General features: G+C 43.0%; 2 protein-coding genes across 3 annotated transcripts; one reads left to right on the top strand and one right to left on the bottom strand.

Annotated features, from left to right (window-relative positions):
* The first annotated feature begins 1809 nt into the window (after window positions 1–1809).
* On the top strand, window positions 1810–5126 carry SC35 (serine/arginine-rich splicing factor-like protein, putative). Of its 2 annotated transcripts, XR_007294934.2 has the most exons (10): window positions 1810–1969; window positions 2066–2144; window positions 2369–2448; window positions 2541–2607; window positions 3484–3555; window positions 4029–4187; window positions 4277–4342; window positions 4414–4654; window positions 4737–4902; window positions 5011–5126. XR_007294934.2 is itself a non-coding variant. In XM_048699376.2 (9 exons), exons 1-8 carry the CDS (start codon window positions 1894–1896, stop codon window positions 4631–4633), a joined length of 819 nt encoding a protein of 272 aa, XP_048555333.2. In that variant the 5' UTR covers window positions 1811–1893; the 3' UTR covers window positions 4634–4654; window positions 4737–5126. The 2 variants fall into 2 exon arrangements, 1 of the variants encoding a protein (XP_048555333.2); XM_048699376.2 differs by having other exon boundaries at window positions 1811–1969; window positions 4737–5126.
* Window positions 5127–7512: 2386 nt separating this feature from the next.
* On the bottom strand, window positions 7513–10673 carry LOC125536202 (transcription elongation factor SPT4 homolog 1). The gene is made up of 5 exons (XM_048699378.2): window positions 10430–10673; window positions 10031–10122; window positions 9578–9633; window positions 7847–7908; window positions 7513–7751 (listed from the first exon to the last, which is right to left on the bottom strand). Exons 1-5 carry the CDS (start codon window positions 10550–10552, stop codon window positions 7701–7703), a joined length of 384 nt encoding a protein of 127 aa, XP_048555335.1. The 5' UTR covers window positions 10553–10673; the 3' UTR covers window positions 7513–7700.
* Between the last annotated feature and the right edge of the window lie 3289 nt (window positions 10674–13962).

The raw sequence follows: 13962 nt of genomic DNA, 5'->3' as shown, positions 1-13962 counted from the left end.
CTAACAGCATAACCATTATCATAACCAAGTGTTCCTGCTAAAGCTTCTACCCTAGAGCCTTCCAACTGGGTTTCTACGATACAAAACAGAGTAGGGAAAATTTCCTCGCGAAATCGCGAAGTTCACGAATCATCGTGGCTTTGCCCACGCCACGACAGTTCCAGCAAAGAACACTCATTGGGCTCGGCGGTGCCCGTCACTCGGGCCCGCCAACTTTGGATCTATCTTGCTAAGCAACATGGACTTCACCACTGAAACTTTCTCCGTCTCTGTCCCCACCTTTGCTCTCTTTGTTTCCTGTGTATAACTCGGGCTTGATGGCACCCTTGGGGGAGGCAGTGCAAGCATCTTCCCTTGTATCCCCTCTAGGGATTGTTCAGATTCCTTCAGGATCGTCTCCGGTCTCAGATTCACGGGTGGTTCAGACCCCCTTTTCCTGACCCTTTCATCGTCCAGCATCTCCAAGTCCTGCTGAGAGTATTCAGCTTCGGCCCCATCATGCTGAGAGCTTGAGCCCCCGCTTCTCCCAGTTCGTCCTCCTCTGTGCCCCCCTGCGTCCACGGCCACCTCCGGGACCGCTTCCGTTCCTCATGAACCAATTTTGCCCTGAGCTCCTTAAAGACAAGAGCCGATGGAGGGTGAATGCCTGTACCATGTTCCTTGTAGAGATGGCCTAGCATGCCGCATACCGCACACCAATCCGGTAGCTTTTCATATTTGACCTTGTAGATTTGCCTCTCGCCTCCCCTGATCATAGATACAACGTTCTTAGGCGGCTTGGTGACGTTTATCCTGACCCACACACGGTAGAAGTTTCCCGTGAAATCGTGCAACTGAGCTTCAGTGAAGAGGACCTCTCCCACCTTGGCTGCAAGGGAAGGAACCAGGTGGGCGTAGAGGAGCGGTACATCATGAATCTGGATCCATATCTCGATTGAGTCCAACCTGACAGTCGATGGCTTCGTCACCCCATCATATTCCTTGAGAATTACTGCATCACCTCTGAAGTGCCACGGTCCCTCATGCATGACCCTCTCCCAATCCCCTAGGCAGGAAAATTGGATAGTGTAGAGGTTCTCCTCTAAAGGCTTGAACTTAGCTTCTTGTGCGAGATCCCATGCCGCTCTCATGTTCTTGAAGAACCAAACTGACTGTAGGGTTTATCGGAATTAACCCTAGCGAGAGCAATCCACCTAGCCGCCTCCTGCCGGACGTCTTTCTCATCGAAGATCACGTCGTCCAGGTCGTCCTCCTTCAGCCCTAGCTCTTCCATCATCCTTGCGACGTCGCTGATCCCCTCCGTAAGCGGAGATCCATCTGCCGCCATGTCGAAACCCTAACCCGAGTTTAAAGATCGGGTTTCTGCAGTCGCCCTATGCCCCCATCCTCCGAAAACAGCCAAGGCCCTCGGCCAGGAGACACCGAGAGGCCCTCCCGCGGTCCAGGAGAAGTAGCTGCGGAGGGGTCGCGGGCGGGGAAGATCAAAACTCGACGGCGGCGACAATCGCCCCCGAGAAAGCAAAACCCTAACTAGAGGGAAAACTATACTCGAAGCTGTTCTGTTAGCCACAAGAAAGCTAGGAAAGATAAACAGACTAACAGAGGCAGGATCGGGTCGGCCTTTATGGCAAACAAAAGGAGGATTGGGCCGGCCTGTTTTTTTTTTTGAGATAATAGTCCGGCCTGGTATCAAGATCGCTTTAAAACAGGCCGAACGGTTAGGCCCACGTACCCTCCGCCGTGCCGCGTGCGTGTGAGCCCTAGAAGGATCGGCACCTTCTTGTGGCCACCCAACCCACCCTCGCGTTCCCCCCACATCTCGTCGCTCGTCGTTTCCCCCAATCCGCTCGCCTCGCCTCCCCCCGCGCCGCCTCCTGCTCCGGCTCCGGCGAGATGTCTCGCTTCGGGCGCTCCGGCCCGCCGCCGATCCGCGACACCTACTCCCTCCTCGTCCTCAACATCACCTTCCGTAAGTTTCCCCTTCGCATCTCCTCTGCGCACCCTTCTCCCCGAGGTGCGCCTCCAATAGGCGGCTGCTCTAATCCTCCCCGTGCGTGTCGCGCAGGTACGACGGCCGATGACCTTTTCCCGCTCTTCGACAAGTACGGCGAGGTCGTCGACATCTACATCCCCAGGGACCGCAGGTAGGCAAAAAAAAAAGACAAAAAACCCTAGGTTCTTCGTATGCTGGTTTGGCAGTTGGTCTGTGTTCGTGTGTAGATTGGGTGGGTGTCCTGTAGGGCTGCGGAGTGTGCACACGGAAATTTTAGGGTTGTGGGATTTGATTCATGTTGTTTGTACACCTGCACACGGAATTTTTAGGGTTTTGGGAGTTGTTTCATGTTGTTTGCACATCCATTTTCTGCAGGACTGGCGACTCGCGAGGGTTTGCCTTCGTGAGGTACAAGTATGAGGACGAGGCGCAGAAGGCAGTTGATCGCCTGGACGGTGGGTTCCTCTCCTCCATGCGAATTGGAAAATTCTGTGGTACATGTTGTTTTAGGATTGGATTCAACTTCATTTTGTTGGTTATCTTCCAGGGAGGTTGGTGGACGGGAGGGAGATGATGGTGCAGTTTGCCAAGTACGGGCCAAATGCTGAGCGGATGTAAGATAAAACGTCTTTCCTGACTACTGGCATAATTATTGAGGAAATCTTGATATTGACACTTACTCCCTCGGTTCACATATATAAGATGTTTGGATATTTCAATATGGACTACATACGAACTGAAATGAGTGAACACACACGCTAAAATGTGTCTATATACATCCCATCCATAAAAGAAAGTTACAAAATCTTATATTTGTGTACGGAGGCACTATTTTTAAGCCAATGCCGATGTCTTGATATTTAGGCATGGACCGGTTATTTGCTAGATGTAAACTTCCTGGTTGGATGTGTTAGGCACTACATACCCTATGTCTAGTGCAACAGTAGATTACTCGGTACTAGAGCAAAGGAATCGATGGTTTTGAAGATTTTGCTACATTTGGATGCCATGAATTATCTTTGATTATGAACCATCATTCCCAAAGTGTTAGGTTACATCAGTATGGTGCGGTATTAGGTTACTCAATACTAGAGCAATTATGATGTTGTCTTAATTACACAATTTGCTGATCTTAACATATTAGCTCTTATTACGTACCAGGTTACAACTTGCGTGAATATGTGATGCTCTGTCTAGGAATCATTTTCTTGTAATTTTCTGTTGGCAATGGTAATCAGCAAGAAGTGGGCATGCGCTAACCATAATACTACCTGATATAGTTTATTTCTCATACATTGTTTTCTCTATAGTGAGAAAAGTAAGCTATGCATATTTTGTCAGGATATACACTATGTAGTCAGAATTGATTATTCCAAGAAGTTCATGAAAATTGCTCTATGTAAAAGAATGAACTAGCACCTATCATAAAGCTGTTCTGTTTGTTAGTGTTGAAGCCGATGACCTAATATTCTTTTGCCTGAACTTTGCAGTCAGAAAGGGCGAATCATGGAAACGGTCCCGAAGCCAAGGGGTCGTTCCAGAAGCCGCAGTCCAAGACGGGGGTATTTTTTTCCTAGATATATATACATGTTATCATATATTTCTTCGTTGTCGTTTTCCCACTTAGTATATTGTACATTTCATTTACCATGCACATGTGTATAGCCCTTTCGGAGGGAACTTTGGCTTGTGCACAAGCCCCATATGCCTGCTTATCTGGTTTGGGATTCAATTGAAGCACATTATTAAGAAAGAAAGAAAGAAAGAAAGAAAGAAGGCAAGAGAAATAGGGCTGTAGTTCAGTAGTTGTGTAAGTAATGGAGGTTCCAGTAAGTTCTTCAGCATCAAACTATGGACATGCCATGGTTGTCGACTTTGCTGACTGCTACAATGTCTATTGGTCACGTCGATGGACGAAGCCATGTTCCTAATGATAAGATTATCTATCAAAGTGGGATTCAATTCAGATTTCCTCCGTTCTTGTTGCTCTTTTTTTTCACAATGCCAAAAAATCACGTGCATACCTCATCTGCAGGTACCGTGATGATCATCGGGGCAGAGATTCTAGAAGGCGAAGTCGGAGTCGGAGTGGAGATAGATATGGACGTGACAGGTACAGAGAGAGGGATCATCATCGTCATAGCAGGAGTCGTAGCACTAGTCCTGATGATTATAAGAGGCGTGGCAGAGACAGGTATACACATCCAGATAATCATTGTTGTTTTATGCTGGGTTATATACCGTACATTCATCTTTAATTATATGTTTTTTGGCTGCACATAGAAGTCCTAGTCGTAGCAGGAGCCGCAGCTACAGTCCTGATGATGACAGGAAGGGTGGCAGAGACAGGTATGCACATCCGGGAATCATCTCTTTTGTTCCGTTTTACTGAATTTAACTGATGCCCTTTATTATTGCAGTTTGTCGCCCGCACGCAGAAGCACTAGTCGCTCCCCTCGCAAGACGCCACCTCCTCTCAAGACACCACCTCCTCGCGAGGGGTCTCCTGCTAAGCGCAATGATGATCGGTCTCCTGTTAGGCGCAATGATGACCGTTCTCCTGTTAGGCGCAATGATGACCGTTCTCCTGTTAGGCGCAATGATGACCGGTCTCCAGGCTCTCGTAGCCCTTCAACATGAGCTGAATGTCAAACAACTGAGGTCTCTAAACTGTTCAAATTATATATGTCATCACAGTTGATACCCTAGCACGCGATAACATGACTTGTGCTTCTGTCTACAGGATCAATGGAACAGAGCTGCTCATATTGGAGGCTGTTCAGTTGCTTTATCATGAACAATCTGCAGTTACAATTGCAAATTAAAAATGTTGTGGTGCTTGACATCGGTGACTACTTCAGGCTACAGATGCTGCTTTGTGGATGTCTGGATACTTGTTAGAACTATATGTACTACTTCACCTTCTTCCAATTCAATCTTGTCTATTAGCACCAAGTATTACTATTTCCTTTCCAGTGTTGGGCACTTACTATAAATGGTAATTTGCACCTTTCTAGTTACATGATGTGGTGAAGAGGTGCTGGTTGATAAAGGCTGAACACACAAGTTGCTTGCTGTTGCCGTTGATATTGTTTGTGCTGTATCCCTTAATGATGATGATGCTGGTGATGGAGATGATGATGGTGATGCTGGTGGGGGTTGATGATGGTGGTGATCATTTTGCTGCATGCACTCTTGTTATGCTGACAAGTAAGGTTCAAATGATCCAGCTGAGGTTCACTGCTTAAGCTGTTCATCAATAATAAAGTATTAAACAACTCTGGTCCATGTTACTGCATGCTAGGATTTGAAAAAATTGGTTTCTTAGTTGAGTCTCTGCTCATGATTTATGTTATGCAACCACAACATATCTTTACAAAAGTGTGGTAGCAACAGACATTTGGGTGTTCTTTGTTGTTAGTTCTGGCCTAAATAAATTCTGATATGATGATAAGAGTCTTGAAAGATAAGTGGAACTTAAAAGTTAGTACAGTACCTTTCTATACCATTTAGAAGTCTATTATGTAAAGACTACATAGCAATGCAAATACTCTTAATGTGCTGACCAAGTCAATTTTTAGTATCTTAGGATTTTGTGTGGTTTATAGAGTTCAGAATGTTTGGCAGTTGATGTTCCAAGTTTACAGTCACTGTAAGCATGTGGTAGCATCTTGACTTGTAACCAGTTTGTGAGACTTCGTTTCTTCATATTATGACTCTTATACGGCTTTTTTTTTAAAAAACTTTACAACTCTTAACATCCTTTCGCAATAGAAGGTGTGGTAGGTGTTTTCAATTGCAGACTGAATTATGTCAGCTCCAAGGCCTGCTGCCCTGTAGATGTATCATGCGAATGCTGACTTAGGATCATGTGGTGATGGCGGCCCTATGGAAAGAACCTACGCTCCATGATTGATGTATATATTTCCGAAGTGTAATGTATGGTAACTTTGTAGTGATGTTCATTTGGTACACAATTGAAAATTCCTTGAAAAGAACTTGCGCTGATTTGGTTTGATTGTACCATGGGCTACTTTGCTCATTGACGAGTGCTTGTTGCTTGTTTGGATATCCAATTCGAAGTATTTACCTGGCATATTTCGGATCTGCGCTTTCAGTGTACAGAGCTACCTGGCAAAATCGTATACTTGCTGTCACGGTGAACAACAGGCAGCGATGACTGCACACAACAGGTCACAGAATGTTCACGAACATTTTTCAGTTGTCCCGAAAGTGTCAACCGACATCCCTGATTAGTCTGAAAAGCAAAAGATGCCTAGCGGCACCCTCCATTTTCGCTCATATAAAACACGCTGGCTGAGTGGGGTTCGGGGTGCCAGAGGTGATGGATTTGTTCAGGAGAGCAGAGGCTCCCATAATTCGACAAAATATGCATAATGTAGTATTAGGGCTTCTCCAGCATGGTTTACCAAATGGACATCTCAAAATGTCCGTGGACAGCCAACCGTACGGAGGCAACCGTGTCCCTCAAACACCGCATTCCTAAATATTTGTTTTTTTAAAGATTTCAAATAGACTATCATATATGGATGTACATAGACATATTTTAGAGTGTAAATTTACTCATTTTACTTCGCAGGTAGTCATTTGTTGAAATCTTTAGAAAGATAAATATTTAGAAACGGAGGGAGTAGATTTTTATTGAATTTTGGATACTTTTTAAACAGCGGAAGTCCCTAAAAAAACTAATTTACTCTTTGTCGGAGGTAAGGTCGACGACCATCGCACCAGACGGTCCAGCCTCCTCGTCGTTGGGGGCCACCGTGGTTTGCATCTTCGTCGTGCTGCTTTGATGCCTCCTCATCCTCAGCCGCTAGACCGCATTTTGTTGACGCGGAGTTGCCTCGCGGTGGACCGCTTTGTATGGAGGCGAGAAACGCCCGGTTCACGTCGACAATTCCTGGGGCCGCCTCAACCATGGTCGCGACGGCAATGCAAGCCGAGCCTCCACCAAGTGATGCTCCTCCAGGAGTGCCACCCAACACCAACGCCCCATCAACAACCATCGCCTCCTTCGCTGCAGGCTGTTCTGGCTCTTTGACCTCCACCATAGTCATGGGGTTGCCCCTCCCACTCCTTCGAGCTAGGCACTCCGGAGCCGAGCTCAAAGGTGCCCACATCAAATGTGGGCCTAGCACCAAGTGTCCACAGACAAACCACAGAGACAACCATTGTGATGGCGAACAACAGGCACAAATGTGATCTAGGGGTGGTCGGACGACATCTCGAACAGTTGGAGAAGTGACTCAAAGCTAGGGTTTTGAAGTAAATAACAGGGGCAAGGCACAGAGGGGCAAAGGCATGAGTGCAGGCAGCCAGAGTAGGCTTCTCAGGCGGCGCGTCGGGATGAATGCAGGTAGGGAATCCTGACAGCGACAACCATGAATCCTTTGTTCGGAACAACAATAATTTTAGGAGCTTTTGGCATAGGCTTCGGTGCATAATAACAGCAACCTGGGCACTTGTCATGCATAAAACTAAACTAACACAGCTTGCAATGTCTCGTCGAAGTAGAAATGTGCGATGAACTAGTTCAGCTTACAATGTCTCCAGGTTGTACAAAAGCGTTCGACGAATCGCTTGAGGATGCATAACACTGGCGGCAGTTTAATCAGCAGACATTACAGGTGCAACTATATGTAAAAGCACGGCCCCAGGATCACGACTGCATCAACTTCAAGCCTGCTCAGGGGCGCTTCGGGGGGAAATACTGCACGTTGTTGTCTTGGCACATCCCCTGGAATGACCAGAAGAGAAATTATTAGGTCAAGACATCAGAGTTGCGTCGCAACAGTCACAATTCTTGCAAGAATGAAGGCATGCAGTTTTTACCTGATACTCCTCTGGAAGTTCCTCTGAGACAGCCAGAGTATAGCACCCTGGAATGAACCTCCCTGCAGATTGAGAAACAAACATAAGCAGATGGTTTCAGTTAACCGTTACAACGCAACACTTTGTTTAGCATAAGTCGTGCGGTTATGACACAAAAGCAGACATGGTCCTCCGGCAAAGTCCATTTCAAAGGGCTGCCAGAGTAATGGCTAGCACCACCATGGACCATTGGCATTAATTTCTCTGTTCTGCTTGACTAAAAGCTTTCACATGATATGGAAGGACATAATACTGGCGCGGTGGTAATAACTGGTTGAAGTTCTTAGTAGGGGACTTCTTTTAACAAGGAGACTGCCTAGATTCGTGATGATAGTAACATCATACATATACTCGACAAAAAAGAAATATCTTCCTTGATATTGTTTCATGATGCAGAATTCAGATTATGGCCATCCCACTCAACTATTAGGATTCTTGTTGACAAATCCTACGGGCTAGAGCCATAGGCTCGATCGTTCCCACTACTTCTTGAATGGTTAGGTCTGAATCCTGTAGTGGAGCTTTCCAAAAAAACTTTCCGAACAAATTCACAGTTCTATTAACTCAAGCGACTCTTTACTGTTGCTCCATTTTTTTTTACTTTCGCTTCAAGTTAAGATTTCTATTTATTTTATTTCTATTATATTGATGGTTCATCACATTGCCTTCTATGATGCAATTCATAGACAATACATATTGGAACCCTATTTCTTACTTTTTTTTTATCATCCCTCCCTTTATCCACATCTCTTTAGTTTCTTCACAACCTAGAATCTCATTACTTTCTAGAGAATTCTAACGAATTTCATATAAAAAATCAAGACCATAATTTGATTCAAATTTGCACTAATGCAATCCTCAGCCAGTTCCTTTCATTTACATTTTGTTGGCATGATTTTTACATTGTGAAACAATGTCAAGGAAGTAATTTTCTAGAGTTCATCTTTTTTACTAGAAACATACAAAAAATTGTTTAAGTATTGGATGACAGTACCAACATGCATTACTTAAATAAAGAAGGCTTCAGCACGCAAACAACGGAAAAGATATGCACTTGGGTTAACAAGCATGCAATCGGACAGTTTAAATAAAGATTCCAATGTCAAATCTAAAATGTTACAAATACAAGCTTAACACAACAATTATTGTCCTATGAGATAATCCACTGATAATTTCCTTGCTATAACAAGGACTCAAGAACCCAGCCCTGGAATTAAACAAGCTAGGAGTGGATCTTGGCAAATATTTCAGTTCAGTTTTCTGATCCTTCACAAGTGGTAACCACATACAGGTCAAATAGATATATTTTATAAGGAAAGAATGCCAACACACTCAGGTGGATCCTTAATAACGAATTTAAGTACTACTAGCAACCATAATATTTTTAGAGAAGGGGAGTAAGAAGACAATGAACCATAAACAGTATAAGGTATATGCAGTACTCATCTGGACACCCCACCTAGTAGTGATTATAGACCTAAACGATTAGTATATGGTAGCTAGGAGAGCTTTCCAGTAAATGGTCTAACCTGTTCCTTTTTAGTACTCTATAAAAATGTATATCATAAGTTCATAACTAGGCTCGAAATGTAAATGTGCAATAGCATAAAGTAAACCAAACTGGATAGAGAAAGTACCCTGAAGACAAAAATAAGCAAATGCTGTGTGATAACTATTTAACTACACACTCACCAATTCTCAACCAACGAGCAGCCCAACTCCTATTGGGATCCATCAGCGATATTATTCTGCAAGCCAAAATTTGTGCAATAAATTCAGAAAGAGGAAGCACTGGGCTGCATAAATAATATATATTTAAGGGCATACGATCTTTCTGAGATCAGAAACAGCACATTCTTATGAATATATAAATGTTTTCATGAATTATTCACCAAAATCACCCAAAGAATTGAAGTAATCAACAAGAGGGGTGGAATTTATTTAGAGAAAAATAACAAGCATTGCATTTATTTCTTCCTCTTATCTGTTTGTCAGTCAATTTGCAGCCCGTGAAAGCACTAGATATATTCTTTATCACAAAAAGAGATTACAAAAACATGGATTCAGTGCATCTCCACCAGAGAATTAACCACTGAGCAACACTAGCCAGAAGAACTACAAGACTGCAGTGCAGAATAGAGTTACCCAGTGAAGTTGGCGGTGGTGCAGCTGACCACGTTGTCGCGATCTTTGTCCATGTCCAGGAAGGGGCAATTCTCGCAGCCATTCTCCCTGAACTGCACATCCCATGCAGCAATCAGACACAGTAGATGTTAAACATCAGCAAACAACAATAACATTCAGCCACGCTGCTTGTGCCACCAAATCGGACAATATTTCTCACTGCAGAATTTATAAGAAACACAGGCACGCGATCCAAATCGAGAACATGTGGCTAAACCCTACCATCCGACAGCGTACTAAAAGAATAAGGCGCCCTAGTTTGACACGCAGATATAGATTCAATTAACCGAAAGGGGGGTCGAAACCCTAGGTCCAGACGGACGGGTAGCGATGGGGGCGGCGGCGGCGGCGGGTAGGTACCTGGTCGTAGGTCTTGACGAGGCGGCAGCGGAGGCATGCGCGGAGCTCGTGGCCGAAGCTGTTCGGGATCTGCGCGTGCTCAACCCCGCCGTCGTCCATCATCCCGCCGCCGCCGCCCCTCATCCTTGCTTGCCCTCGCCTCCTCTCCTCGCCTCGCCTTGCCTGCTATTCGCTTATGTCCTCTCTCGCTCGTTCCCTCGCTCGTTCCGTTCTAGAGCTCTCTCGTATCTTCTCCTTTTCTTTTTCCTGTTTTTCGGGTATTTGTGTTTTCTCAACTTTTCAGCTTGGGCCTTGTATGTGATGTTTGGGCGCATACGATCCAACGGTTGTTGGGTTTGCCGACCTTCCAGAGCCCGCTGGACTGGACTAAGTAATACTCACTCCTTTCTAAGGCTTGTCTCAACTTTTTTGTTTTTTCACTTACAGAATGCCTTGGTTGATGAGATTTGAGATTTGAGCCCTATAAATCGGAAGGGAGGGAGTAGGACAGCAAAGAACGAACTAAGGCCTCATTCGGTTCATAGGATATAAGAAAATCATCTTGTCTCAAAAAGAGAGAGAAGAAAATCATCTTCTTTGTCTAAAAAAAAGAAAGAAAAGAAAATCATCTTCTAGCCCTAAAAAAAGTAATCATATTTTTAAGAAAATAAGAAAATCATAAGAATAGAAAAATCATAGGAAATGAGGTGATATGTATTTCAATTTCTGCATGGAAAGAGAGGTTGTTTGATGCATTCCTTTAAGATATGAAGGTCTCTATCCTACATACCCCGTAAAAAAAGTCTTTATCCTGCATAAAAATAGGAATCCATTTCTATAAACCAAAGAGCTCTAAAGATATATTTCCGTTGAAAATCCTATCCTATAGATTTTCTCTAAAATTCCTACAAACTAAAATAGGCCTAAAGGATTTCACAAAACTAGACCGTGTCAGTCCTTTATAAATATCCATGCCAGATGTGTAGTAGGTAGGGGAGCTCTTGTGGAAAGCGAACTTTTGGCTCTCGGGTGCGCACACACCCTATATGTGCAGTATTTTTATAATTCTAGGAAAATTAAAAAAAATCGGAATCTTTTTTCGAAATAAGATCAAGTATTATACTTGTATACAAAGTTTGGACAAGGAAGCATTCCTGTTGACTTCCGGGTGAAAAGAACAAATTTATGATGACAATATAGCGTGAATAATATTTGTATATAGTGTTTTTGATGAATCTTTGACCTGGGATACAATGAAAGTCATTCTGGTGAATCTTTTTATATGAGCATAATATTGGATAATGTTTGATTCCACAAAACCTTTCGATTATTTGACTTTTTTAATTACTAAATTACTTTTTAATATAGGGTTGCAATAACACGCGAGAGCACAAGTGTATTTCCTAGCTCTTGTGGCCATACAACAAAATCGCTTGATTTCAACAAAAAAATTCAAATGAATCATAACACTGACAGCACAAAGAGGCAAACACATGGAACGTACTAAAACTACGGAGACAACAATGAAGAAACACATTGCAATAAGATATTCAGTCATTTCCAACAGATCCGAGAATCATCACAACATGTTGCTCATGTATATATGCACAAAGATCATACACACTTGTGACATGTTGAAACACCTTACACAACATATAAAAGTTCCTGGATTCGCTAACATTTCACCGTCAACAATGGAGATGCCGACCTTTATTGATTCATGCTCGGCCACAAATTCGGCTTGCTGAAGCCCCACGGCAACCCTAGACCCATTCCATATAATCCGAAACCATTTTAGTGGTGTCAACAAAAAATGGTGATGGAATTTTACTGACAAATGTCAATGTTGACAAGATCTAAGCTAGTTATCTGCATAAAAAACTGATTATCAAGGATATCTATGAGTGTCAAAAATTGGTCACTATTATCCCACCTAACTTCTAACTCCTTTTTATCCTTCATATTTTTCACGTGTTAAAAAGGCGAGTGCCATCTTTTCAATGGACAACAACAATATTACTACATCATGCTGATCAACCCACGGAATTGTTTGAGTCATTGACTTGGGTGTGAATTTATTGTAGGCATGAGTAGTGAACAATTATCATCCCAATGAGTGTATTTAAATGAAAATCCTTCCACCAGTGCCATTAATTGCAATCCATTCTTCATACCTTTACTGAGCTTGTCTTGGGTATGATGATTTTATATATAATTTCCCCTCTTCTACCTAATTGTATTTTTTGTTCCTTTTAGAGAAAGGGAAAAGGAGACAAGGTGTACAATTACTTTTTCCTTCCTTCAAAGCACTTGTTTTTAACCCCTTCTGCATAAGATAGTCTATTGGAAAACAATAGAAATAATGATCTTATAGCAGGTTTGGAAGGATAAATTATATGCTACCTAATGCAGTGACGGTCCTAAACCACTTCGAGATGCATGTGTTTTGCTTACATAACCCGTTGGGTCAAATTTTATCTTTTTTTTACCAAGGATATTGTCAAAGTCAAACTATCTTGGTCAATAGGGTTGTACTTGCCATGAGAACGTCTTATAACATTGATCTTTGAGTCACTGTACCTCTCAGCTGGATACTAGCCGTATAGTGTTTCGTCGGGGTCCCTTGTGTTCGTGTCAGGCATCGAAGGAAAGAAGGTTAAGTGATAATGGTGGTAGTGCATGGGAATGAAGTCTCCATGGCATGTTCGTTGAGGACTGTATCCAAGATTTAGGCAGAAGAGGGGTCCATAAGGCAATACTTACAACGAAAAGTAACAGAACAACAAATAATCACAAATTCAGAAAAAATTAAATAAAAATCTATATCCATTGTAGGTTCGTTGAGAATCGTATCCAAGATTTAGGCAGAAGGAGGGGGGGGGGATAAGGCAATAATCAAAAATAAAAGTAACAAAACAACAAATAATCACAAATATCTTGATCATACAGTGTACTTGTTGTGAAATAACTATATGTATTGATTCAATGTGATCGCGTGAACCATGATGCATCTGATGCTTGGTACGTTCAGTCATTTTTCTTGAACTTGGGTGTGAGCATATAGGGGGGCTAGGTGTTCACTAAAAAGTCTCGCTCATTTAATCTGTATCTGGTCAACCTTTTGACATAGTTCATATGTCTTGTAATAGCATTCCTTTCCAGTATATTCCTTGTGTGCAACGGTATGAGCATAAGATGTTTAACGAAATATATTGTATGCGGTAATGTATATTGTCTATGGTACTTTCTAGTTTCTACGAAAATGCATGAACTTACTAATGAGGGTAGAGGGAACTAGCAATTACAAATTTTGCAGGTTCCTTTAAACCCAAAACACAATGTGCTAAAGATTTTCAGAAAGGACATTCGACCTATACAATACATGCAACTAGATGTCTATCGGCTTGGACACTCGAGTTGTCGACTGGTACACTCCAAGCCCTATGCAACAAGTGTCTATCGGCTCGGAGACTTGGAGTTGTCGATTGGTAGACTCCGAGCCCTCTAGTCATATATTTTAAGGTTTTGACTTGGACACTAGAAGATTGTCCAGA

The sequence above is a fragment of the Triticum urartu genome, chromosome 2A (genome assembly GCF_056163025.1).
Source record: "Triticum urartu cultivar PI428250 chromosome 2A, HENAU_Tu73, whole genome shotgun sequence".
Taxonomy (NCBI): Eukaryota; Viridiplantae; Streptophyta; class Magnoliopsida; order Poales; family Poaceae; genus Triticum; species Triticum urartu.
This window is presented reverse-complemented; position numbering and strand designations above follow the sequence as displayed.